Source organism: Barbatula barbatula (assembly GCF_947034865.1).
Source record: "Barbatula barbatula genome assembly, chromosome: 6".
Classification (NCBI taxonomy): Eukaryota; Metazoa; Chordata; class Actinopteri; order Cypriniformes; family Nemacheilidae; genus Barbatula; species Barbatula barbatula.
The window spans coordinates 14,981,627-15,006,876 of NC_136765.1; the positions used below are offsets into that span (position 1 = coordinate 14,981,627).

The window sequence follows — 25,250 nt, forward strand, 5'->3', positions numbered from 1 at the left end:
GACGCCTTTCCGATAAGCCTCTTTTTCATTGTCATAACACGGCGGAAAATGGCAACTCCAGTGCGCGTTTGCAGTCCGCAATTCAGATCGATGTAATAGGCGCGACCATGAGCTGAACATGGACTATGTTTTATTCTGCTGTGATGACATAGCGCGATACGCCGTAGACATTTAGAGACATTTGCATCGCTTCTGATCCGTGGACCGGCTGTGCATCGCTGGATGAGCAGTGTAAACGCTCAAGCTGACCATTGTTATACGGAATACCACACGTGTAGCGTTATATACACGCCCAAAATAGATATTTATGCGCAGATAGCTTTGCCTAAAGCGGTGGCTTTCTCCCTTTTCTTTTTAAAATTATTGATTACGTTTGTATATTCGTGAGGACATCATCGGAAAATGAGGTAAGGAGCAGAATGTGTGGTGTTTAACACACAAATAAATACAAATGCATTCGTGTGCATGTATATTTACAGCTAGACGCATTTATTCTTCACCTAGCACTTGACAGCCTTGAGCAGAGATATCGGACGCGCCTCAAAACCTACCGAGCGCCCTAAACAGCATATCAGGGTGTCGCGGGCATCCCTTGAACGCGCCCATTAATCCAGCCGCAAAAATGCCTTCTATGTAGGCAGCTCTTTTGAGATTTGAGACACACCCGTGTAAGGGCCCTTAAGAGCGAGCAGAATCTTCACCTGTTTTCGTATATGTGCTGACATCGGTGAACGCTGGCTGTATCGGGACGTGCACGCGCTTATCACGGAGATGCAGAGCATCGACGCCGACGGCTATGACAACTTTAATGAAACTGTCCGTGGGATTTAACGCGACCGCACACGTTTTATTAGATTCATAACGGGAACGGTGCGTTAGACAGACGCGTCTCCGCCCGTGCTGTGAATATTCGATGGGTGTGATGAGAGCACATGTGATTTAACAAATGCCTTTGAACGATGACTTCAATATGGATACGTGTGTATTGGTGTCTGAATGCACGTATCATTTTGTATGTTACATTATGAACCAATCGCACATTTTAATTTAACAACAGATTGGTTTTGCAATTAAGTCGTAAAGGCAACACAGTGTGGTCATTGTTAAACGAATAATTCATTTAGAGAATAAATGAAATGTACGATTTTTAAATCTCTAAGCAAATCATCATTGATAGTAGAAATTTTGTTAGTAGTTATTACTACTATTAATTATAAGTGATTAATAGGAATGTGTGATTTAAAGGAATTGTTGACCCAAAAATGACCTTTCGTCTTTAAGCCTTTATGACTTTCTTTCAGAACACAAAAGATTTTTTTGAGCAACGACGGTACTCATTCTCCTCTATTGGGGACAAAAAAACAATTTCATTGGGTACCGCCATTCTTTGGTTACCAAGATTCTTTGAAATCTTCTTTTGTGTTCTGCAGAAGAAAGAAATCCATACCGGTTTGAAATGAGAAGAGCGTAAGTAAATGATGACAGAATTTTCATGTTTGGGTATCTAACCCCTTTAAATCTGACCAACTGTAAAGGTTTGATACAGCCTGAAAATGACAGGCCATGTGAAATGAAATGTCTCTGGTGTATAAAGATGAAACTACTTGACCTTGAATGTGACCATACACAGTGCAACTTAAGTTTATCGTTTCCATCAAATGAGTGCATTTATTTTAAAACGTCTCCAACTCTCTCTGTGTCCGCTTTCCATTCTTCTCTTTCTGTCTGGGCTAGAAGGAAGTCTTAAATTGTGTAGGACCAGGTGACGTTTTGCTGAAGGGAAACTGAGGAAGTGCTTGAGTGGAATGATTTATTCAACCCTTGACTGCCAAAAGTTTTTACTTCACACTGAGCTATTTTTAGCCTTAGTGCTTTATTATGGTGAGGTTAAGGCATTCGCTCCCCCGTTGGCCATTAAGCAGCGTGTGTACTATGAAATCCAAGAGCTTTAACATGCTCTGAGTTTTGGGAGCTGTAGATTAAAGATGTGCAGATTGTTTTCGTGGTCATAGAATGTCAATGTTAACAGAATAAGTGCCAATGTGGATTTCTAGAATTCTGTGATCACATATAAATATTTCTCCTTCATTTTATTTGCAGAAAATACTGCTCCACAAACACTGGAGAAACAAGTGAAAATAACATATAAGATGGTCTGTATTTTTTCAAACCTCAAATACTGAAAAGAAAACAAGTTAAAATTACTTTTAATTAATACAACTGTAATATTTGTTTAGATTTTTTTACGTGATAACATTTATTTTGATCACTGTGTCACGCTGTCAGTGTTTCACATTGCTGTTGGCTGACTTTGTCACTCCTGAGGTTTGATTTTGTTGAAATTCGACAGACACCTGAACTGGAATGGCACAATACATCTTGAAATGCTGTTTAAATGAAAATATGGAATGGTCTTTTATATTTTTTCGCATTTGTACTTTCAGAAAGTATTTCTGGTAGTTTCCTGTTTTATAATTCAACAGAGAAGATGTATAAACACCAGTCACTGGGATTCGTTTGGCACCTTTAGGTTTGTTAAACATGTGACATTTTACCACATTATTACCGCAACGTGACTCGGTACATTATTGAGCTGCACTTAACTGTGATTTAAGTTCATCAGGACCAAAAGAAACTAAATTTAACAATTAACTTAATCAATAACAAATCTTGAAATAGGTGCAGACAACCTCCTCAGTTCGTCTTGTGAGTTGCGAGAATGAATAAGTGCGTGTTTAAGGGTCATTTGGCCGTTTTCTTCAGCTGGAATTATTTCTGTGGTTGAGACTCCTTTAAGACACAGACCGCCTTCCAATCCTTTGAGTGGATAAGAATGGATGTTAAGACAGGACAAGGTGACTGGTCCGTGTCTGTCACGTGTTTCACTGTATCTCTCTCTGTCGTTCTCTTGCTTTATCACCCGCTCTCACACACTCTTCTTTTCCTGCATGTTCTGTCACTGTGAGAGATGAGTGCTGATGTGACACGATGAGGAATAAACTACTCGATTCACTCTCCGATCCCTTCCTATTTTTCTTGTTTTCGTTTTATGTCATCCGCCTGTAAGGAATACATTTTCTCTCTTTTTCCATGGTGTTTTGGGAACTTCAACTTCCAGATATGTATTCTTCTGATGACTATGGGTAAGAGTCTGTTCTCTGTGAGTTTTGCAGTCTTGTTTTCTGGTTTGGATTGCTAGACTCGGCTTTTAGAAAAAATACTTGTCTACTTCATGGTTTAGCACACAGCCTGAGTGTGTTTTACTGTGTGATTTCTTTCACCAGCTGTTTTCTCTGGGGAAAAAGCTAAAAACACGCGTAAGTTAGCTACAGTGCAGGAGTCTTCAACCCACTTAATGCTTCCCTGTTGAGTCATTTAGCATTTCGGAAAAAAATTGATTTAAATAAGAAACCAGGGCATTGTATTGGAGTTTTCAGGCTGTGTTTTTATAGCATTGTGATCCCTGGAGTGTTCTAGTTTTTTTGCAACTGCAGACTCTTATAGGAAGATGTATACTGTACAGAATATGCAGTATGTGTTTTGATCCAACAATGCATTTAGAGAGTTTTTCCCTTCACGTGGTCGTAAAGTGGAAAAGCATGAGTTAGCCAGGATAGTTTGCAGGAAATGAAAATATGATTCCCCATGACTGGGAAGAGCTCCAGGCAGCCAATACCAGCTGCATCTGTGTGCCACGACTGTTCAGAAACAACAGTGTGGTTGAGCCAGTTTGAGATCTCATGCATTTGACCAAACGAGCCAAACTTACAGCACAACTGTTTGACTAAAGCGTATTTGTTTAGTTTGTGAGACACCCAAATGAAACAAACTGACTGATGGTTCAGTCTTGCAGGAAGAGGGATGGCAAATTTGGCTGCACACACGGTACACTGTATTAGTGCAAAGCAACTATAGATGTAAAAGTAACTATCCTTACTTTAAGTGATAGTTTTCCTAAAAATGAAAATTCTGTCATTATTTACTTACGCTCTTGTCATTTAAAACCTGTATGACTTTCTTTCTACTTCAGAACGCAAAAGAAGATATTTAGAAAATGTTGTTAACTTGACCCCATTGACTTGCATTGTTTTTTGTCCATGCAAGGGAAATGAATGGGGTCCAGTGCTGTTCGGTTCCCCACTTTCTTCAAAATATCTTCTTTTGTGTTCTGCAGAAGAAAAAAATGTCATAAAGGTTTGAAATGGCAAGAGGGTGAGTAAATGATGACAGGATTTTCATTTTTGGGTGAACTATCACTGTAATACAGCTCTTTTCTCTATCTCGCTCTTTCTGGTCTTATTTTTATCTTATATTGTTGTCTTAGAATTTTTCCTGTAAACCTACATGTTGCTATTTTTGCTTCAGTCTGCTAGCACATTAGTAGTCAAGGGTATTTCTATAAGGACTAGGATTAGTCAATGTGTGCTTGGCACCTGCTATACTATGACCAGCAGGTGGGAGAGTGGGGGCCGGCTATTTGTCTGCTATTTTTTATCACCAAGGAAACCGATTCCTAGGTTTATGTACATTTCTAATGTCTGCAAAGGCAGATGTTTTCTCAGAGACGTTTGGTAAGGATTGAAGGTGTGTAACCGAGCTGATAAGAGTCCTGGTCATGTAACCAAGTGCCACAGGTTTAACCATTCACAGGGCCAATCTTTGATCTCGGGCATAAAGTACTTAACCCCAGGTTAAATGCCTAGAGCTTTTTACACCCCACTTAACCCTAGATTACATATTTTTTGACCCTTGGTTAAGGTAGGACACATGGTTGTGTGTTCTGATTAGTCAATACAGCCATGTTAAAGGTCCGGTTGGTCGCGCAGTTTCTGACATATCTGATCTGACTAATCTTGAGTACTTATAGAGTAGTGTTGCATACTTACTATATTTGAAGAGTATTTAGTTTGATCACCTTTATAAAAGATAGATACAGCTGTACGATTATTTCGGAAAAACAGATGACCTTCTGGGGTGAGCGGGGGGAGGAAATAAATCACGAGCACACAATACATCATTGCATTATCGCACATTTTTCATGTTAGAAAAAACGTCCCGAAACCTATACGAACCTTAGGAGAGTGTATCGAGCACAGAAATACGAGGTAATACGTCCAACTCGTTTTTTGACAAGTTGACCATGTTAAGCATGAGAAGCCAGCACGTTTAACATTGTAAAGAAGTCAGTACGAATGCATCAGCGTTAAATCACCCCTTTAAAATAACATTATAGAAGCAATTGTCACTGAGCAATACTCACAGCAGGTCTTTATTTTTTGTTCTGTAACAACATCCTGTTTTTCGAGTTAATGAGAGTGGCAAAAGTGGCAGAAAATGAATTTGCATCGTAACACAATGAAGATGTTTTAAGGAAAATTAATAAATGAGTTCATTTTGATTATGTTGTAATCATTTTTGCATTAAAAACTACATCCTTATCACATTATAGCCTAAGTAAGTCTAACTAACACACACATATGAGATTTCTAAAAGGGAATGTATGTAAACCTGTCATGCATCTCTTACATCCTATTTGTTTGCTTTTTGTGTAAACATACTGCTGGGGGGGGGTTCATTTTTCCCCTGTCATTCAGAACCTGTATATGACTTTAGCTTCTGTGTAACACAAATTAAGATATTTTGAAAAATGTCTACATGGTTTTGTGTCCAAGCAATGGAAGTCAATCGGGGACAATTTGTTTGGTTATCAATATTCTTCAAAATATCTTCTTTTGTGTTCTGCGGAGGAAAGAAATTCATACAGGTTTGAAATTGGGAGGGTATATCAATTATGAAATAATGAATTTTTGGGTGAACTATCCCTTCAACAATGCATCATTTGCACATAACCCAGTGCATTTAATTTTTGTATCTATATGATTGTAATTGCTTAATAATTTATTAAATAATTAAATTAAATGAATACAAAAATAATCTAATAAAAATCTGATTGCAATGTGCTAATATACTGATGGATGCCAGTAACATCACAATCGATATGTGAGCGTGTGGTTTTTAGCACTATAGTATTGAATGTGTGTGCCGGCAGCAGTAGCATTAGGAAACACTTTCTAGTTGTCTGCTCTCCTGTCACAGCTGGCTGGGGGGTTGGGTAACATGAAGTAATCCCACTCAGAGTTAGACAAAAAAAACACACATCCACTGTCAAACCGTCCCCTCACAGCCAAACCCCGATCCAGTGACACCCGGGTGTTAGATAGCAGAACCCCGCTGTCTACTGCTCGCTCATCTCATCACCGATGTATCTTTCCTGCTTTTACTTTCTAAGATCTCACGACCTAACGGACGGTCATTTGCATTTGATTTTGAGGATATGAGGGGATTATGACGTCGGAAAATATTTATTTTAATCTTTGAGATGAATCAAAGCTTGTTTGGTTAGGGGTAGAGACAGCTGTTGTAGTGTGGACTGTGGACATGAATTCTTGGAGATGAATTAAAACGGGTTCGGTCAGAGCCGTACATCTACCCCTGTGCATTACAAGGCTGTGTCGTGGATGCGTTTGAAAAATGAATGCTCAATCGGTCCAGTTCAATCTACCAGCGAGTCACAGCGACTCTGGTCTCCATATGAGTGCACTGAAAACCAGGTCAGTGTGATTTTCTTTTCATGTCAGGGAATGGAAAACAGTAAATGTTTCTCATGAAAGGAAACTTCATGTTTGGATATGTAATTGCGTATATGCTCTCTGAGGCTCCGCTAGGGCCAATGTTTAATTGATGCTCTTATTAAAGAAAGTGATGCTGTAGGCTCGATGTTCAGTGTCGGCCCAGTGGCTCTTTTGAAAAGATGTGCTGAGTGTTTCAACGCTTCCTCCAGCAGTGGAAAACAGGACATGTTCTTCATCTTACACTACAGCATCATAATCAAACTTCTAGTGAAACATAAAGATGAAGAAAAAACACTTTGTATCAAAATGTATCATAGTTTATATTTTCCTGAAAAGCCATATGTTACATTTGCAAGGTTATACTGATGTATCTTTGAGAAAGACCTTTTTGGAAAGTGCTCATTTTATTGTATGACAGATGATGCCGTAGTAAATGTTCAGGAATAATCCAAGCGTTATAAAGCTATTCTTTGTGGTTTAGACGATTAGCCGAGCACTTAAGCACATTAATTCCGAGGTAAAAAAGGCTGTTAGGCCATCGTCGCTGCTTTATGTCATTGTAGCTTTATTTGGAAGCTATTTATTGTGTGGATGCCAAATTTGGGGAAAATTTATATGTACAAATATAAACATTATATATACATCTTAGTCCTGTGTAAGCCACTGTAGAGCTTCGGAAGGGAGGGGTGGAGTGAGTTGGTGGTTGTAATTCGCTACCTCACCACTAGAGTCCACTGAATTCTATACACTGAACCTTTAAAGGCGCAGTTTTTGATTTACAGCGGCCACTACCGTTGTATTATAGATTTGCAACGAATATCTCTGTCCAAACACAGCGGTGTCCACCACAGTACAGCAATATGTTGTCGGCTAGGAAAACACGTCTTCTCATGTTGACACAGGAAAGAGATCATGCGGGCATTAGACAGGCTGTAGAAAGAGCGATGTCTTATTTATTACATAAAATAAAATGTCTGTGGATTTAAAGAATAAAAAGAAGGATAAGAGACAGGCGGAACTAGGACCCGCGTGAATATTTTAAAGACTTTCCAGCAGAGATGCGTTAGGACCCGCGGTACTCAGGCTTCTAGCAGAGATACTCATAGATATCAATGGAGATACTTTCCAGCAGAGAGATGTTGGAGAGAAATAAAGTCTAAAAATCAGCCCAGAGGAGGTTGCTTTGATTCGGATCAGTATGTGAGTAGCATTGGTTTTCTGTTTGTTAGAGCCAAGATGTGATTGTAATATTAGCTGTGTTCCAAAGCAGTTTTGTTGGCCCTAAAACTGGAGAGAGAGCGCGTTTTACAGGGGAGAGGAAGAGGAAACGCATGCTGTATGTGAGTTGTTTGTCAGTTTATGGCTGCTGTATAAAACATGGCGGCGAATTCAGGCCTGCTCTGTATGTAGATATAAATAGCTTATTCTAAGGTATTACAAACATAACGGTTCATTACGTAACCTCTGAAGAAGTAGTTTTGTATATTATATTGCATTTCTGTCAATAGATCCTGATAAAACCCCTGTATTGCTCCTTCAAGTGCCATACTTGGTAACCGACATTGCATTTAACATAGTCACAAAATTTAAAATGTAGTGAGTTGTAAAATGGACACAAATTTCCCATTTTATTTCATGTCACTCGTCACCTAGCAGGCCTTTCAATATACATACCGCTTTTATATACAATTTATACATATGATACTTTCAATTGAAATATATTAGATTGAAAGTCATGCTGAGTGACACGAAAAAAGGAAAAATTGGTGCCCATGAACAAGAATCGACATGTTATCAACGTTGTGCTGTCACAAGTTCCCATGAGTTTGTGCTGTAAATGATTATCATTATGGACTGGCAGTAATGTTTATAAAATATGTATTAAATTATAAACATTTTATTTATTCATTTTTTTGCAGTCATTTATGTCATAATTAGAAATGGTAAAATCCTAGATTGCAGCATGCCCTAGAAAGTAAAGATCTTGCTTGTTGTCAGGCTGTAATTCTAAGCAGATCCTGTAAGTGCGATGTGTCCGTCTAAGCCAGACATTCAGTTCGGTTCCCACCCTTCCCATAATGATTTCTGGGTTACAAGCTTCAAAAAATGACTCCCCAATTCCTAAAAACTCTCATTTATTTCAGTTCCATCCTCCCACACTATAATAACAGGGGACGTCCATATTTTACTTGCTTTAGAGACGTTTACAGAGCTCACTTTGTGAAGCATTTTTGCTCGAAGCCAAAAATAACTTCGGCTGTAATTTTGAGTGAGCTCCTGTTGTGTCAGAGTTTAGCATTTTTCTTCATCTATAAAAATCACACAGTGAGTTTGCTAAAAAAGTAGGAGCAGTTTTAAATGCTTTCATCCAAATGCATTGCAAGGGACATTATTGAATCCATAACATTGTCGCTGCCAATGCAATGCTTTACCGGTTGAGTTATTTGTAGTTTGTGTAGTTGAGTGCATACAAGAGTCAGTGCAACCTGAACTCCCAGTAGCGTATGTTAGTATGTGGTAGTTTCTCATAATTAACCCAAAATAATTTTGTAATTTTGTGGTTATTTGATGTGCATAAATCTTTCGCTGAGCCAGGCTTTGAAACTATGCAGACAGCAGGAGTGTTTGGATGACTGCACTGCTGTTTGTTTGCATTGAAGATTTCCTGATGAGATTAACCGGTTTGCAGCAGTTGATGTCTAACAGAACGTCACATTACGTTCAATGAAACTGAAGATGGAGTAAACAGATGTAAGTCGGGCAAGACCTTGTGTTTGGCACTGAGAGAGTCAGAATGTTTTTATGTATAAATGGAGACAGCTAAAGATGTCTCTCTGTTATAAGGAGATTGAATGTGTGGACCGAGTTCAATCTGTGTGCAGTAATGACGGGAGCCAAATGGGAAATGCCAGACTTTTATTAGCAGCTTTTATTAATTACGACTGCTTCTATCAAGTGTGACTCGGGTAACTTCTCTCTACTCAAGATCTGGCTATGGCTTTTTAAACATCTACATTTATGCTTTTGACAGATACTATTATGGACATACAGTGGTATAGAATTTGTCATTTGGGTATTCCATGGGAACCTGTGACCCTGAAGTCAATTATATGTTTATGTTTTAGGTATCCTGTAAATAGTTCTTATTTTATGGATTTTTTGTCCATGTACGGTTTTTCTTTTTCAATTAATTAACCGATTTGGATTTTGGATTTGGACAATTCCTGCATTATGGATTTTGCATTTCCAGTCAGACCTTGAATGTTTTTATTTCCAATATATATTGAGCTGATCTGTTTATATTTTACTAAACCCCTGATGATCGAGTCCAGCCATCAGAAAATATCAGTCTATGCACAAGTTTTCTATTTTAAAAGAGAGAATAATGGTCATGGATGTGTCAAAAAGGATGCACGTTTTTGAGATACAACATACTCTTTAATTCACAAAGTCCTACAATGTTCAAACAGCGAGTAGCAACACCGAACAAACGGAGAAGGAATGGCTCTTCATAGAATACAATGTAGTTTCGATTTTAATTTTAATGTGCTCATTTATTAAGGAATATGGAGCATTATGAATGTGACATAAGAAGAGCAGACCCCATGAACACCAGTTTATTATACCAATCATATACATGTACTCTCATTGGTTGTGCATATATTCATACTTAATTGTTATACATGTTGTCTATCTTCCTACTGTATACATATGATATAGACTAAGATAAATAATATCTGATTTAACAGCTTAATCTGATATTTTCAGTGCATTTTCATAACTTGCCTACATTTCAACTGAGCATTAAATGAATTGTTATAAATAAAAAATTCTTACAAACAGATTTTTGTTACTGTGAAATTAAATAATTTGTTGACATGCATAGAATTGCGCATTTGCAACTTTTGCATCATTTGTCATTTACGTGGCACAGATGGGCACTGTAGTCTAGTGCCTGAAAAGCATTCTCGTTTTTTTAAGGAACTCAACCTTTGACATATAATTCCCACATTGATCAGTATTGTCCATTACAAGGTCAGCCCATCCGTCATACATACACACAGATGCACACATTTCCATGCACTCTTGCACATCAGAGAGAAGCTAATTGGGTCATAGCTTGAAGGCCCAGGGATCCCTGTCCCATAGTGGTGCTTTTAGAGTAAAAGCATTTGTTAGAGGAGAACAGATCTGGATTTCAGAAATGTACCGGCTGCTGGCGGTATACAAAATAAAAACATACGATTTTGAAAATAATATCACATGAGATAATGGCTATTAAATATGGACTTTTAGTGTAAATTGGTACAGTTATACTTTAGGGAAACAAACCTTTACAGGTACATTATAGCTCACTTAGGGAGCTATTACAATACTGTACCCAAAAAAGGTATGTTATGTTTTGTATATCTTTTAAAGGTACAAAATATTATCTTTATCACCCCAGCGATGGTAAATGGTACAGTTTTGAACTTTTCTCTGACAGTGCATAGTCCACCTTTAAACTATGAAGGTGACTTAATGGTCCAGGGTTTGAAATTTAGTGGTGAGGTTGTGAATTGCATCCAACGGCTCACTCCACCCATCCCTTTCAAAGCATTACGGTGGCTGACACATGACTATGTTGTCACGTTTTCGCTTGTTTGCCGAAGGATATGACATACTAGCGAAACACGCCCTGTAGAGCGGTTTGTCCGTTTAGGTCTACTGCAGAAACAACATGGTGAATTCCATGCAATGTGACCCACGGTTTATGTAGATAGAAATAGCTCATTCCAAGGTAATAAAATACTTTTTTACACCTCCAAAGAGATAGTTACAGTATATTATATTGCATTTACGTCAATAAATCCAATAGAAAAAAATACACACTGGGCCTTTAAATAAGGTAAATGTAACAAAAATCTAAACATACTTAATGATCATTATACGCAAACCCTTTATGTAATCTACATACAAAATGTCAATACTAATATACTTTTAGTTCTGGTTTAGACTGTAAAACATTCAAAGTTTTAATGTTCCTCCATGATATTTATACCACGCTATTAAAAGCATCTTATTATCATTTAATCGTGTGTCTCTTTAGAAGGATATACTGAGAAATCTTAGAGCACTTTTTTTTTGACAGTGACTTTTCTTTGTACATTTCACAACAAGCAATATTAAGACAGCAATATTAAGACACAATCTCTTTTCCTGTGATTTTACTCTAGAGAGTGAAACACTGTTATATGTTTTTGGCTAAATTAAACTGAGATAACCATGTTGACATGGGGTCTAAAAATAAGGGATGTTTATGGAAGCAAAGAGCTGTCAGTATATAGTTTATGATGGCCAGGCATAATGGGTGGGGGCTGTATACTTTTATTTCAGACTTGCTCTAGGGAGTAAAAACGAAACCTGAAAGACAGGGAAGAAGCTGCCGTCCTGCCCTCTAACCCCACATGGGTTCCAGAAATAGTTTCTGCCGTAAGGCAGGTGTGAATCACAAGAAAACAGAACTGAGAGTAGTGAAAGCTTGTAAAAAGTTAGATTGTTAAAGGCCGACAGAGCACTTTTGCAGTCTTTATTAAGCACCTTTTTTAATTCATTATTGAATTTTTCAAGGATGTAATGAATTTATAAGAGATCATAATGGTACGTAATCTAAGCAAAGGGCGGTTTAACATCTCCAAATATTTAGACTCCCCTCTCTTACTTCTCATAAAGCCACGTTTCTTGTACAATGCTAGGTAATTTTTTTCTGTAATTCCCCACTTTCAGTTTTCAACATATGGTCTTCTTGTGCATTTTTTAGTTCAGAGACAATATCTGCATGTCACAAAACTGGTGAGCTTATATCTTCTCATCCACTGATTTGCAAAGAACAAACATTTGTTTTTTTTTGTGATAGAATATCTGTATTTTCGGCATGTTAAGCTGTTCTTCCAGCTCTACCAGTAGTTGTAAGGAGCTGGTGTGGCTGGATTGGGTGGTTCTGGAAGAAACGGGTGTGGTAGTTTTGAGGTACACGGGTATTGCTTAAGTTAGACCTCAGACAGGAAGCTGGTCTTTTACATGTATGTGAGGGGGTGGCCATAGAATAACACAGATTTACTTTATTCAGTAAACATCTGAATCACAACTCGAGTTTGTGAGATGTAACTCGAGTTTGTGAGATGTTAGAAGCGTGAACACAACAGATCTGCACGTGCTTGGTACCGAAGACAAAGTTTCAACATTGTGTGTGTACATGCAGCGTCTTTCAAGCATCTTGCCATGAGCGCCACCTCAAGTTAAAAATAATTCTCTCTGTGAAGTGAGGACAGATCAATGTCCGTTTTAAAAGGGATGCACCAATCGGATGAAATGCGAGGGTGGGTTTTTGTACGAAAATTTATATTTAGTACAACTGGGTTCATGTACTGTAGAACAGAAGCTTGCAATGTAGAATAATTCAGGTGATACAACAGTAGACACCTCCTAGGCCCTTAATGTAAATTGCACACCCTGTCAACAAACGAGAATGAGAGAAGCCCACATCTTTAATGAAAAACTATGCCCCCATATCAAGTAGTCAACACGGCTACATTTCTGCTGCAATATATAATTAGTACAGACAACAAACCCACCCAAACCTCTGAAAATAGATCAGAGGAGCAATTGCTCAGCAGTATTACCACAGTAAAGGGAAAATAAATGTTTGGATGGTTTGTCATATTGTGAGGGTTTCCAGGCCCCTTGGGTCTCTGTTTTTGAGGTCCGCACTATTTGTCTTATGTGTAACGGAACTAAATGTGTCTGGAGATCAGATTTTCACTTTGGGGTTAAAATAATTCAAAATAAAGATGTTATCACAATATCTATTGAATACTTATAAAGAAATCAATAATGGTATCAGTCAAATTCATCTTAACTTTGTTTATTTTGTGTTTTCTCTTTTTTGTTGGTCAATGAATCATGCACAGAATAACAGTGTATGACGTTGAGGCTTCAAAGCTGCATATTTATATAACAGATAATTTTAGAACTTATTACTGTTGTCGACCATAGTAAACCTTTTTTTCAATCTCTTTCTTGATTTTTTTCCCGCAGTGAACAAAGTATTTGTCAAGCCCGAGCCTCGGTGATGATCTATGATGACACCAGCAAAAAATGGGTGCCGGTCAAACCGGGCCAGCAAGGCTTCAGCCGCATCAACATCTACCACAACACTGTCAACAACAGCTTCCGCGTTGTGGGAGTCAAACTGCAGGACCAGCAGGTGGGACTTGAACACGCTCCATATGAGGGCACAACACAGCTGGAAGAAAAAGCATGATAAGATCTAACATACAATACACAGCTGAAGTAAAAAATATGTTAGCATCTTAAATACTAAGTTAAATTATTATATAACCACTCTTGCGTCATTTAGTTATCATGTCAAAGGTCTTCGATCTTCCGACCCAAAACACAGATTTGTTTTAAGAGTGATGTTTTGGTTTTTTTGCTTACGATAAGATGGGATTTTGACTGCCGCCTTAAGATTCAACACAACACAGATGCATGAATTCATAACTACAAGAAATAGTGGTTGAAAGGCATACGAATCACATTGCTGAAATAAAATAAAATATATTATTATCTATTATTGGATAAAATTGCCATTTCTTTGCGGCACATTTACAAGAGTTTAGGAAAACTGTACCTAACACGTCTAAGGATGCGAATGGTCAAGTCTGTTTGTTGCCTTAACAACCGAGATTCTTCAGCAAGATATACACAGCAGGAGAAAAGCCATTTAAGAATAATAGTGAATGGAAATAGTGAATAGAAAATGACACAGATGCAGTGAATACATGGGGTAACACCACTCTGGGCTTTTCCAGGTTGTTATAAACTACTCCATTGTGAAAGGTCTGAAGTATAATCAGGCCACGCCAACTTTTCACCAGTGGCGTGATGCACGACAGGTTTATGGGCTGAACTTCGCCAGCAAAGAAGAGGCCACCACCTTCTCAACAGCCATGCTCTTTGCTCTCAATGTACTGAGCTCTCAGGATGCAGGTAAGATAATTGCCATTACCCCCATCTCTCCAAATGTGAAAGAAATATATTAAGGGAATGTTCCACCATAAAACAGACATTTTGTAATGACTTAAAGTCTTCTTGTTATGGTGATTTAGGTTCTGTCCAACTCTAGACACATATCAGAGCGCTGATAAATGATTGTTGAAGGTGTGGTATTCAAACACGATGGGAGTTTCTTAGATTAGATCTGTGATATATGATTTATTTATTAAGTTGTGATCTTTCTTTCATCTTTTACTCGTTCCTGTGTGATCTGTCTTGGATTTTGAAGCTTTTCTGGACTATAAATATAAACAAATTATTTGTTAACCCACAAAACGTTTTGCCTTCTAATATTCTTGCTCTAAATTGTGCTTATTTTCTCTTTTGTATATTTTGTCGAGATAAGGTATACACCATCTCTACAGAATAAAAAACTATCTGCCCTCACCCCAAACTATTTCAGATATATTTTCTTGAGCGTTTACATGGTAGCTTTAAGTGTAGTGTAACTCTTATTTTACACGGGCTTCTCTTGTTTCAGCCTGCTGCTACTTATAAGATGCATGTGGGGGGGTCTTCAGCCATTGGTGCTCAGCCCTGGTTAAAATATCCATGGAGTCGATCTGTCTCGGGACACGGGTGTCGCATATTTGCCGCGTTTTGGGGTGGGGAGGTTTTGAAAGGTTCTTAGAAGTGCATTTCACACCTCAACACGCACAGAAGACAAGAGCTGGTGCTCACCTGCCTGAGCTCACCTGTCCGGACTGTTATTACAAGTTCCCACCTGTTAGTGGAGCTACAACAGCACGATATAAAGCTGTGTAAGAGATCAAAGGCACATCAGAGGACTGTGGTGTTATGCTCGGGCCGGAGTTTTCCCCAGGGCCGATCCGACGGGTCAGCTCCAGAATAATAAGGCTCAGTAGTGAGTATGGTTAAGGGGATTTACTTGCATGTATCGATAATAGGATGTAATGCCTCGGTTGGGCTATCAGTGTCCTTGTTGCAGGATGATGTGGTTGTGGAAGCTTCTTAATGTTTCTGGCTCTTCGCCTGCTAGAGGCTCCTGGTGCGAACCATGTGCTGGTCTGAGAGCAAGGGAATGTGTGAGGTTTAATGTAAGAGGAGGGTGTGATATGTGTGTGCGTGTTATGACTATTTTTGAACGGGTATCATTTGAGCCCAACTGATGAAGCTCTTTGGAATTCAAAAAGTTTTTTATTTTGAAAATAATAAGTGAAAATTCACTAATGAATTTAAAACACTTTATTAATAAAAAAATAAGCATTTCTAATTTGATTATATGTAAAGCCACTGCAAACACACCCAAAGATTGAACACGGACATTTCTTAAAAGCACATGTTAAACAAATGTATGCGCCTGACTGTGCGAACAGTCTTTTCGTGTTCATTGGTTTCAGCCTCAATTTAGTGCTTTTAAAGGATAAAGCATTCTATTATATTCAGCGTGAGTATCAGTTTTTAATTTACAGAGTTGTTAGTTGAAGTGTATAATAGCTTTTTTAATCATCATAGCTTAAGTGGGACTCCAATCGGATTATTTTGTCTAGCTGATTATGTTTCTCCATTCATCCAGTCTTGTTCATTCCCACAAAATAATTACAATTCTGAACATAATAAATGCAAGAACCAACCCTATAGCTTGGGGACAAATGTACCCAAAAGTGAGCAAAACCTGACGAATCCGAGCTTCCCTTTGTGGATGTCTTGAATTAAAAAAGACTAAAACTATAAACATTTTAAAATTTTTTACAAATGACACAAAATGGCTTTAGGGTAAGGGTTGGAATAGTATTATTTATAACAAGCTGTGTCTAAAAACAATAGAAGTCGATGGAACGTCTGAGACGTTTTGAGATTGTAGGGATATCAAATCATAACAAAATATTGGATACATTGTTCATTAAAGGTTTCGTTTATTAGGCACCCATTGTTAAATTGGCCAGGATATGGGTAAATAACCCACATTTTAAAATAAACATAAATAATAACATGTATTGCAGCAAGTTCTATTTTTAATGAACTGATTTTAAGATTTGAATTGGCCATATAGCCTTAAAATGTAATGTTTATCTAGTTTATCTTCAAATTAATTAATTTCCTTGTTTTGTTTGACTTTTTATTTTTATCTTTAAGATTAGATAGAGCTTTGGTAAGCATTTTTGTTCTATGATTTTGTCTTTTTAAATGAACAAAATGAACCAAACAAATTTCTCCTGAAAATCGCATACAACTGATATAAATGTTTTCAAATATTATTCACTTAAGCATACTTTATCAGAGATTCATATATTAGCCACACATTCTTTTTTAATCTAACGCAATTATTGATATTATTGATCGCACCACAGGATTGACCCATATCAAGTAGTTGTAATATTTTGGAAGAGAGATGACAGAAAGTCATAGAATAGATATTTATACTCTGTATTAAAACTATACCAGCCATTCAATTCATGCTTTAACAACACAAACTGTCAAGTCAAGAAATCGTGTTCATCTATAGCCCCACATAGGCTCTCAAAGATTTTACCCCATAATACCATCCCAATGTCCAGATTTCACTTAACGGGCACTTAAAGACAAAGAGAACCCATTATCCACCGTGACTCCTGCTTACAGTGTAGAATACTTAAGCCATTTATTAGCATTTGAGAGTAATGCAGTAAGAGATCAGATCGTAGCCATGAAATAACACGCTGTGTATCGCACTGCTGTAAAGATGCTAATTTCTTCAGTAGTAATATTACAGCTTAAATTCACCTCAATACCACAGTGCACAAGGGATAAAATTCCAATCAGCCGTAAAACTTTTTATTACGCCTGAACACAGAATATAATTTCTTTTAGAGAAGCATCCATAAAAATATATTCTGTGTGATCCTTGTGCCAGCCACCCCTAGTAGAGAGATCAGAGCCATATATCTTTACTCATTGAGTGTTTACGGCATCCTCTTAAAAATATGTATCTTTTATTTTGGAAAGATCTCAAACCGCTAGGTTTTTATATTTAAATATCTCAGCGTGTAATTTACTTGCTGAAAATACCTTATATCACTGTTGGAGCAAATAGAGCTCTTGCATTACCCAGCATGCTCAGCAGGGTGTGAGAGCGTGTTGTTATAGTCTGAAGATTGATGTGTATAAATGATCGCTTCACATGGGTTCTGTAACATTTATATTGGAAATTTCCCCAGCAAGTGTTTCAATTTTTAACCAGGTCATAAGTGTGACACATCTCACAGAGTTTCATTCAGAAAAGCTGTACTCTATGTAAAACTTAATTTTATTTTCACTTTAATACATATTTAATACTAATAGTTAAAACATAATACTGTTTTTATATTTATGTCACATATAATTATATCGCCTACTGTCTGTTATGATGCACATGTAAGTAATTTTGGAGCAGATGCTGTGGGAACATCTGCTCCAGGCAGGACTTCAGGTGGATTTCAGGTTTTGGACAGTGTGTGAAATGTTGCCATCACATGATACAGATCATTTAAATAATACGTTTACATTTGGAGGCAGATTCTCAACCATCATCTTCATCCACAGCGTGTCTGCTAGTTTAGATCCAACCTGCAAATTCTGATCAAATGGTCTTAAGGTTACCTCAGTTATAGCTTTTTCACTCAGCCAGCAGTAATTGTTTAAACATAAACAGCATTTTTAACTCCTGAACTTGTAAATGAAGTAGAACTGTAAGTATTTAATGTTCTCTGTAGAGTTTATGGTACGTTGCAATGCAAGACATTAGTTTGCCTGAGGTTTTCTGTTTACAGTTTATGCCTTTTTGTTGACTTCGTATTGGATACACAAACTTTGTTCAGTGCTTATGTATTTTATCAGAATATCTGTGACTGTTTTTTGTAAGAAGTTTTTATATTTTTTGTAGTTTTTTTATCATGTTGACAGGTGAGCAAATCATGGAATAATTACAAATGACGAACACATTATCTGCAAACTCATTTATTTAAGTTCACCCAAAAATGAAAAAGATATTTGGAAGAATATTAGCAATTTTCAGTTACTATAGTATAAAAAGAACAGTTCTGGGGCACCTTTGACTACCATTGAATTTTTCCTAGTCAATGTTGTCTCAGAACTAAAAATTACTAAATATTTTTCTCTCTGTTTGTCAGAACAAATAGTACAGGTATGAAATGACACAAGGGCCAGTAAATGATGACAGAATTTTCATTTTTGTGTGAACTATCCCTTTATTAAAGTCAAAAAACTATTTCAGCCTTTCAGTTATTTGTCTCTTCTTTTAACCATTGACTAGATATACTTATTTTATTAGAAATTAGTTATCTGTGAAATGACATGTCTTTAAGAAACCCTTGTTATATATTTTGTAGATAAAATAAAATGCATTGAATTGCATGTTTGAATTGACTGGAAATCGTCAGCGATTTCCGACTTTACATATGAGCATTGAACAAAATAAAATGTAGTTTTTTTCCTATTGCTGTCTGTAACCTGGGTGATGATCTATGTCATAGGTAGACGTTGACACAACTAAACTCAATTATGTCTGATGATACCAGGCAACCAGAGATTATTAAAATCTGCCCACATTCGATATGGCCTTTTACTTTCCTCCCTTGAGCTTTCATGCCCCATACCGAGTGCCTGAATGTCATATGATGTAAATAGTCATCATCTTTGTAACCCGAGAGCCATGTTTACAGAGCTCCTTCACACCCACTAACAGGTTTAACAGAAAGATTATGATGGTCTTATAATGATTCTGCTTAGTAATGTGGCGTTGAGGCCAATTGTGATCGGATGTGTTTTGCATCATTTTGTACATTTGTCTCATGATGTAAATATTTAACTAAAAGGAATCAGATTCATATTAAGGTTAAGATGTATTTGTTATCTGCTTCTGTCTTTAGGTCCAGCACCACATCGTCAGAATGGACCGGTGACGGATGATACTGAGGCTCAGAGGAGGTGTGGACCGTCTAATGATCTATCTCTTATTAAATGAATGGATCATGTTTCTCATGGTTTTGAACACTTTTTTGAATTACAAAATAAAAAATCTACTCCACAAGTGCAAAGATTAAAGTAATAGCGGAACACAAAAGAAGATATTTTGAAGAATGTTGTAAACCGGCACCCATTCACTTGCACTAGTATTGTGTCCATACAATAGAGGCGAATGGGTGCCGCCGCTGTTCGGACTTTCTTCAAAATATCTTCTTATGTGTTCTGCAGAAGAAATAAAGTCATGCAGGTTTGAAATGAAAAGAGTGTGGGTAAAGTGAAAAAAAGTGATTTCTTTTAGGTGAACTATGTGACATCACACTCTGAGCATCCCAGCATTTTTATATTACATGCCAATATTCTATCTGTGTCAGTCAGTAAATGTTTAACATAGCCTGTAAATGTTTCAGAAATGACTCAACATCCTTAAATCACTTCACATATTTACATGAGGATTATGGGGATTAGGAACACATGTTGTGGATGGGCTTGTGGATGGCCTCTAGTGGTCAGATGAAAAGCTGAAGTAACTGATTTACATTTACATTTAGTCATTTAGCAGACGCTTTTATCCAAAGCGATTTACAAAGAGTTCGGGGAGCAATAAGCGATATGTCACACAATAGGTACTAATACAAAGTTACTAAACAGTTTACTTAACGATTTTGTTTAACAGATTATTGTTGTTTAAAGTTGTTTGTTAAACCTTTTTTGATACAAGATATAATTTGCCTCTAGGCAAATGATGGACCAGCATCAAATGCAGATGGAAAGAGAACGAAGGACTTCTGGCTCTGCAGGTAGATACCAAACCTCAGGAATATGATCTGAGATTACATACTGGACAGTTAGCACACTCGCACACACTCAAAAAAGCACACGCCAATGAACTCTGCAGACATTGTTGTCTGCTTGGAGAACTGTTAATACTGAGAAATATCAAATTCCCTCAAACAGCTCCCTGCTACAAAAGGTACACAATGTAACGCTGCTGCCCACTCGGTCCTCTCTCTGTTTCTGACACTTGTGAAGCATTCGTTGGTTCAGTCAAGACTGTTCATACTCGCATATACTGCATTTTTGTTCTGTTTTGGTGAATCTCACGAAACCTTTCACAAACTTGGTCATATATTATAAATAATTATATTGTGTTTTGGGCAGGGTTCTATTGTTTTTTTACTAGGGATGTTTTTGTGAGATTCACCCGTTTGTGAGTTAAAGGAACAGTTCAGCCAAAAATATGTTTTTTTTGTAACAACTCGAGGGCGAGTAAATGATGACAATATGTTTATTTTTGGGTGAACTGTCCCTTTAATATTCTTATAACATGCTTAAAAATTCACATTGTGCGTTTTGTCCATGTCATCTTTTTCAGTTTCCTTATACTTTGATGCTTAATTTTGCTCACATTTCTCTCTTTTCGTTTGTCATTTGTGTTTGTCACTTCCTCTCTTTCTTAGTCTCCACCCTTCAGTTTAAAGTGACACCATCTGCATCTCACGCCGAAAGCGTACCGCATGACCCCAGACTATATCGGGCTAACACTCTCCCTCCTTCCTACGCTCACGCTATCCCCGCCACACCTTCCTCATACACCTCCCCTTCCTCCTCTCAGGAACGGGAGAGTGGCTATCGCACGGTAGACTCCCCTCATAAAAAGGCCCATCTTTCCACTTCTCTGGCTTCAGCCTTTTCTCCCGTGCAGCCGGGAGTGACTCCTCCACCACGCAACGTCAAGCAAATTCCTCTTTCCCCTCCGTCTGCCTCCCACCACCAGGATTCAGCTCCCAAACATGCCACGTGGTCCTCCGCCCACATGTATGCCCCTTTGCCTTCCGCCTCGCCCCCCGTTATAATGGCGGTGCCCATCAAGCAGCCAGTTCCTACTGTCGCCCTGCCCCTGTCGACCCTCAACAACGGTCCTAAAGCACCCACTAACACATCCCACTTGGAACCTGTGACACACCATCAGCTATCAAATGGCCAGCCAGAGGAATACTACCCTTACCAAACCCCTCCCACGCATGTCATCTCAGGACCTCGACAGCACCCACACTATCCCATACAAGAGTCGTCCTGCCCCCTACCCTCTCTCATTGGCCACGCCGCCTCTCTCCACCTGCAACAGCAACACCAGGTCACGCCCTCATTTGACACCACGTTCGTTTTGTCTGAAGGGGCTCTGCCCAAGATGTCTCCTTCACCTGTTTATCAGAATACCACAGCACCCGTCAGTAAGTATTTCAGACACATTGGTGCCCGCCCTCAGCAGCACAGAACAGATTTCACACACCTGTCCTGCAGAACTATGATGATGAAGGAGTACTGGCATTGTACTGTTGACTTACTGTACTGCTGAACTCCTAACCCTGCTGACTTTTGTGTGCGCTGTCAGCTAGTTTCAGCGAATAGCAGCTGCCTCCATTTCTTTCTTCTGAATAAAAAGAGAAATATCATATTTTAAAGGAAAACATTCATCCACATCTCATTAATGTGTATGTGTGTTTGCACAAAGGTTATTTGTCAAATTTCTTAAATTGGTGCGTCACACTTTAACCTAACCTTAAATTCCAGATTTCGTACATTTTCCTTGCTGAACTTAAAGGTGATATGTGTCTTTTTTTTAAGCACTGTTTGTTTGACCATTCTGACCATCTAATACAGCTACATTGGCACAGCCAGAGGTATAAAGTTCATGAGTAATTTTACTCTAAAGGATCAAGTATCTGTATCCGTGCTTTCACCAAGAAAAATGACTTGCTTAGAATTGTAAAGAATAGCCTTTACCATACTTTTAACTCAACTACATTTGATAAATACATGTAAAAAAATAAGACTTTGATTGAAAAAACGATTTTAATGGAATAGTTCAACCGAAACTATTCTATTTTTGGGTAAACTATTTATTTAACTGCCATGTATACCTACTATGATATAAATCGTAATAATTAAAAGGAAATAAATATAAGTATTATACAATCTTGTAGATTGTTTAATGAAATAAAAACAGTTATGTTTTTTCTATTCATTCTACGTAAACTATGACTGTGGAAAAACGGAGTGCCTGCCACTGATTGGCTGATGTTCCTCACATTTATTCAAGTTAGCATCACGCTTTTTCCAATGGTATAGCAGCAGCGTTGTCCATCTCTGTTATAGTTTAGAAAGTACACACTTCACTTTTAAGTCAGCACAAGTGTTTACCGTTACAGTGTTTGTGTTCAAAACATTTGCGTTTTGGCCCAACAGCAAAGGTTACATGATGAGGCAGCATCTCTTCTTTCTTTCAGGCGGTCCTCCTCTTCCACCAGGCCATCCTTCAATGCTATCATCCACCCCTCCCATTCACCCCCCTACCTCAGCATCCATGGCAGGTCCACCAGCCCCTCCTCCACCTCCTGGCCCTCCACCTCCTGGCCCTCCACCTCCTGGGCCTCCACCTCCTGGGCCTCCACCACCTGGGCCACCACTACCCGGCCCTCCGCCACCTGCCACAGTGCCCCCTGCCCCACCTCCACTGCCGGCTGGTGGAGGTCCTGCTCCATCAGGACTGGCTGCAGCTCTCGCTGGAGCCAAGCTGCGCAGAGTGCAGCGGGTGAGTGTCGTGTCATAGGTATAGTGTTTCAACAATTGATAAACAACTTCGGTTAGACTTTATATTGAGGTACACAAATTCACCATTAACTACTTGCTTATTAACATGCATATTGGTTGTATATCAGTATGCATAGAGCACATATTAATGCCTTATTCTGCATTGCCTTATACCACATCCCTTAATCCTTCCTTATACATAAACCTAAAAACTACCTTATAAGCAGTACTTAGGGGTTTATTGAGGCAAAAGTCTTAGTTAATGAGAATTGGTCCATATTCTAAAGTGTGACCACAACTTATGTTTCTTTTATTGAATGATTTTGTTTAAATGGTTTTCATTTCATGATTGTTCATTAAGGCAATCAAAAACTACTGACAATGATAAAATCTAAAATGAATGTGTTTGAATGAAACCAACATCACTTTTTTGTTGTATGTTTTATCTTCCCCAGCCTGAGGAGAGCAGCAGCAAAAATGATGCTGCCAACCGCTCCAGTGGGGGCAGTGGAGGCAGTGGAGGCGGGGGTGAGGGTCTCATGCAGGAGATGAATGCCATTTTAGCACGGAGGTCAGACCAAATTCCTTTTCAGTTTCGTTTTTTTGCATTTGAAGAGTTAATTTTCAAAAACAGAAAACGTATGCTTTTTATGTGCATTCCAACTGTAATCAAAAAATACAATAGTAAAATATTAGAAATAATTATTTTACGTAAGTAATAATAACAAAAAATAAAACTAACACAATATAAATATGACAACACAATAAAAACATGATCTCAGAAAATATTTGTTTTGGCAAATGATCTCTTTATTTACTCCAAATAATTGTGGTTATGCAAACTTTGATTGAATAAACATGGTGTCTTTTCATAGGAGGAAGGCCTCAGAGAAACCAGAAGAGAGTCAAAACGTATGTCTAAACACACATGACTGTGCATTTTCAACGTGTTATTCTAAGCAACGTTCAACTAACAGTGGTTCAACTTGTATTTCTTGCAGGAAGAATCCAGTGGTTCCCCTTCATCTGCCTCACGTGGTTCAGGCCCACAAAATTCAGCAGGTGTTTGTTTGTTTGTTTACTATGATTTCAGGTTACCATGTTTAACACTAAAAGACTGTTACTAGTAATATACCACTTAAAGGGACAGTTTACCCAAAAATACAAATTCTGTCATCATTTACTTCGAGTTGTTTCAAATCTGTATACAATTCCTTTGTTCTGATGAATACAGAGAAAGATATTTGTTAGAATGCCTATAACCAAAATGTTCTTCGCGACTATTGACTTCCATAGTAGGAAAAATTACAGTGGTGGTCAAAAGTGCCCAAGAACTGCTTGCTTTCCTACATTCTTCAAAATATCTTCTTTTGTGTTCAACAGAACAAAGTTATTCATAAAGCTATTATTCCAACTATGGTATTCAGTATTCAGATTTGGAACAATTGGAGGGTGAGTAAATGATGACAGATTGTTCCTTCAATGCAGTCTTCAAAGCTTTATCTCTAGTCTTTTTTGCAGTGGTACCAGCTACACATTTTTGTTCATTCCATAACCCACAATTTATATCTTTTAAAAGCACACATATTTGAGTTTAATGAGCCAAAAAATCCTAAGAATTTACTGAATGAAACGTTCCTCTCAGATCCTGTGAAGAAGCCCTGGGAGCGAGCAAACTCTTCAGAGAAGTCCTCAGCTTTGGCAAGGTACATTTTCGAGAGGTTTACAGCGCGGTAAACATTCGCTGTTTATTCAGTTCCTTGTCTCCCGACTCTAATGTTTAATGTGTCTTGTTATTTTACCATTCTTGGGTCTTTTGAAAACTGAAGTTTGGTGTCGGGTGAGGCATTCCATGATGGATTGCATCAGAGTAGTGTTTGAAATAGCTGATTGTATCGAGTTCTATGGTTTGCGGGTGCGAGTAAATTGCTCTGTTGTCAATACCGTTGGTGACGATAAGGAAGT

At 38.0% G+C, this 25,250-nt stretch overlaps 1 protein-coding gene across 6 annotated transcripts in view; it reads left to right on the forward strand.

Moving 5' to 3' along the window:
- The window catches only part of evla (Enah/Vasp-like a), a 26,664-nt gene continuing 1,414 nt past the window's right edge, over positions 1-25,250 (forward strand). The window contains exons 1-11 of one of the 6 annotated variants that reach the window (XM_079459441.1): positions 1-407; positions 13,710-13,878; positions 14,486-14,663; positions 19,598-19,655; positions 20,430-20,491; positions 21,152-21,925; positions 22,982-23,286; positions 23,741-23,856; positions 24,161-24,197; positions 24,287-24,347; positions 24,931-24,991. In XM_079459441.1, coding sequence (XP_079315567.1) covers positions 403-407; positions 13,710-13,878; positions 14,486-14,663; positions 19,598-19,655; positions 20,430-20,491; positions 21,152-21,925; positions 22,982-23,286; positions 23,741-23,856; positions 24,161-24,197; positions 24,287-24,347; positions 24,931-24,991 — 1,826 coding nt within the window. In that variant the 5' untranslated portion in view covers positions 1-402. Of the gene's footprint in view, positions 408-2,899; positions 3,144-6,157; positions 6,612-13,709; positions 13,879-14,485; positions 14,664-19,597; positions 19,656-20,429; positions 20,492-21,151; positions 21,926-22,981; positions 23,287-23,740; positions 23,857-24,160; positions 24,198-24,286; positions 24,348-24,930; positions 24,992-25,250 lie in introns of those variants that run through there. The other 5 variants (XM_079459440.1, XM_079459439.1, XM_079459444.1 and 2 more) reach the window with 5 other exon arrangements.